We start from the raw sequence: 3,276 nt of genomic DNA, 5'->3' as shown, positions 1-3,276 counted from the left end.
AGTTAAATCTGTATAAAAGTATAAGCTTGATTATTGCAGATAAGACAAAATTAAACTGAAAGTTATGTTTTGTTGTGTATCAATTTACCAAAAAGTTATATAGTAAAAAAATTGAAAAAACGGCAAAGCTCGAAATATTTGAATAAAACACTTATAATTGACCGCAATCTGCAACAGTAATCTTTTTGGAAGTTTTGCCTGACTGAGAACCAAGAGCTTCAATTTTCTTCACTACATCCATGCCCTCGACGACACTTCCAAAAACGACGTGTCTATTGTCTAGCCAGGAGGTTTTGACGGTGGTTATAAAGAACTGGGAACCATTGGTATCAGGTCCAGCATTAGCCATTGACATGACTCCAGGGCCAGTATGTTTTAAAGTAAAGTTTTCATCAGCAAACTTCTGTCCATAAATGGATTTTCCGCCAGTGCCGTTATGGTTTGTAAAGTCACCACCTTGGCACATGAAGTTGGGAATTACTCTGTGGAAAGTGGAACCTTTGTAACCGAAGCCTTTTTCGCCTGTGCAAAGCGCCCTGAAGTTTTCCGCAGTTTTTGGAACAACATCGCTCCTCAGCTAAAAGTTAAATAATATATCATAAAATTGAAAATTAACCGTCAATGTTTTTTCTTCTAAACATAACATGTTAAGAATTAATCAGTTGCTTAAGTCAAGAAGATAAATAATTAACTATACCCCCAATTGATCGTAAAACCCATAGTACAGAGACCTTGCCAATTGAAATTTATAAAAAATACATAAATAAGTAAAATTTTAACAGTTGCTAAGTCAACAAGATAAACATATACCACAACTGATTAAAAACAACCACAGTACAGATTTTCATTTTGAAGATGACCTTGCAGATTGAAATGACAAAATACATACAGACTATTTTCTATTGACTAATTTACGTAATGGTTTTATAAAGATGTTCCTTAAAACAATTGAATTTTTAAATGATCCCATTTCAATGTACAAATGATACGCCACTGCCTACCTTAAATATTTCGCAAGCAAACGACTATTCAAACAAAACCTTTCTGTTTTAAAAATATGTACAAATCAAATAAATAACATAATTTAAGACGCTGCACAATGTTTATAACGCACAATTACACCTATCCATATCAAGTAGCCGGTAAATTNAACTATATTTCAATTGATCTTTTTTTACATCTACATCTATTAACTATTTATTATATGGATATAAACGTGTCTAGTCCTGAACTACAAACTTTCACAAATATACAAAAGAAAAATTATTCGAATGTCTAATAATAACAACACACAGTAATTAAAATCTTTACAGTATAAATTACACTACATTCGTTTTTTAATGTATTGTAGATGAGAATTTTGAACAACTTTTTATAAAACGAAATTGAATATTTGAAAATGGCGCGTTTCAGTTAACATTACTTTAACCAAAGATGTCATCAGTGATCGAGATAGTAATGCAAGTATGGACTTATCATGGCATGTGGCATTTTCTTATAAGTTAGAAAAACACTTTTCGACATAAATTAAATAGTTTTGTAAGTATTTTTGCGGTATTTTTCAAATTTTGAAGATATTGATCGCGAAATGTCTGCTTGCAACTACGACTTCCGTTGTAAAACAGGAACAGGAAACCTACAAGATGGTTGTCCCGTTTTTTCCTGTTGTAGTTCAAATTCCACGAATTCAAATAACAACATGAATAGTTTTACGAATTGTGCTTCTATAAAAATGTTTTCTAGGAGTATTCCCATACTTAGTAACTATGTTAAAAGTGCCTGTGTTGGATATGAACTTGGATAAAAGCAAAAAAGATACTGAAACAACATCCAAATATGTCTTAACCAATAATGAATTATTTGTTTAACAGCCCCTGTTTTTGTTATTTTTGTTAATCGATTAATTGCATAAAAGCAAGAAGTACCAACACTATAAACCTTCATTATAAACCATTTTTCCATTGATATTAGTAATAGGCATGCGCCATTGGTAAATCATAGATGATAATATAACCATAGCAATGCCATTGTAAAATTTAGTATTATTTGTAATCTTTTCTAGTAGATAATATTAAAATAAACTCCGCTTATCAATATACTTTAGTCTTTAATCACAAATGATACGCAATTAATTGGTGTCAATTAAATTATCATACCTACAGTAGTTTTTGAATAAATTGATATCTAATTTCCACCTCCACCGGAAACAGTTTTCCTTTTTGTAACAGAACTAATGGACGCTCATTTATGATACTCATATATTTAGAACCCGCAAATGACACACAATTTATTGTTAAAGTTTGAATCAATGGATTATTTATATCGGGTGCCAGTTCACACAATAGTTGGCAACATATTGGCAAATGCAGATAATCTATGATCCGTGACTGTGATCTATGATGTAGGTTGACAGCTACACTTGGCTATGACAGTCTATGCTCAGCTATGGTCATGCTATGGTCCTTTATGTATCTATTATCTATGGTATGGTCTATGTGTTACGGTTGACGGTGTGATGGACGGTCAATCATGTTATGAGTGTATTTAACTGTGTGGTAGAAATTTTGTTAATAATCTACAATTTATATTGTGCTTTAAAATCTAAGTGTATTATTAGATTAATAAAATGAGCAATTTAGGTGCATTTGGTGGAGCAAAAAATCCTCCATGGGCCCGAAATAGTTCTCCTGCAAACCTAGTAAATCAGAATCCTAATCTTCAGCAACAAATTATGAATCCAGGAGCATTTGGGGGTATGAATGCTACCGGCATGGTGCAACTTCAGCAACATCAACAAGTTCTCCAAAATGCTATGAATATGCAACAACAAAATATTAATTTAGGACTTCAGCAATTAGCGAATACCTCAGTAGCCGTGAGTGCCGGTTTAACACAACAAATTGCCTCAAATCCGCTATTTCAGCAAGTTGGGGCAGTGACTTATCCTAATCCAAGGGCTCTAAATCCCTCTGCATTTCAAACTCAGGTAGTTTCAGCAGCAGCTGGCGTTCAGTCATCAAATAATTCTAGTACAAAGCAGCGTGTATTCACGGGTACAGTCACCAAAGTGCACGACAATTTTGGATTTGTAGATGATGATGTATTTTTCCAAACAACAGCAACAAAAGGTGTGTTTTATTTAATCTTAGATACAATTTTCAAAAAAAATTCAAACGAAGTTATTAAAAATAAAATGAACAAGTTTTCCTCATATTTTCATTTGCAATGAACCAGTTGCATGAGTTAAATCTGTATAAAAGTATAAGCTTGATTATT

The 3,276-nt window shown here is 32.5% G+C and overlaps 1 protein-coding gene across 1 annotated transcript; it reads right to left on the bottom strand.

Moving 5' to 3' along the window:
- Positions 1-88: 88 nt before the first annotated feature.
- On the bottom strand, positions 89-646 carry LOC108743761 (peptidyl-prolyl cis-trans isomerase). Its single transcript, XM_025979979.1, has 2 exons — positions 617-646; positions 89-577 (listed from the first exon to the last, which is right to left on the bottom strand). Exons 1-2 carry the CDS (start codon positions 644-646, stop codon positions 152-154), a joined length of 456 nt encoding a protein of 151 aa, XP_025835764.1. The 3' UTR covers positions 89-151.
- Positions 647-3,276: the final 2,630 nt, after the last annotated feature.

Source organism: Agrilus planipennis, unplaced genomic scaffold (assembly GCF_000699045.2).
Source record: "Agrilus planipennis isolate EAB-ADULT unplaced genomic scaffold, Apla_2.0 scaffold2382, whole genome shotgun sequence".
NCBI lineage: Eukaryota > Metazoa > Arthropoda > Insecta > Coleoptera > Buprestidae > Agrilus > Agrilus planipennis.
Note: the sequence above shows the minus strand (reverse complement) of the source record. Positions and strands in the feature narration are given on the sequence as shown.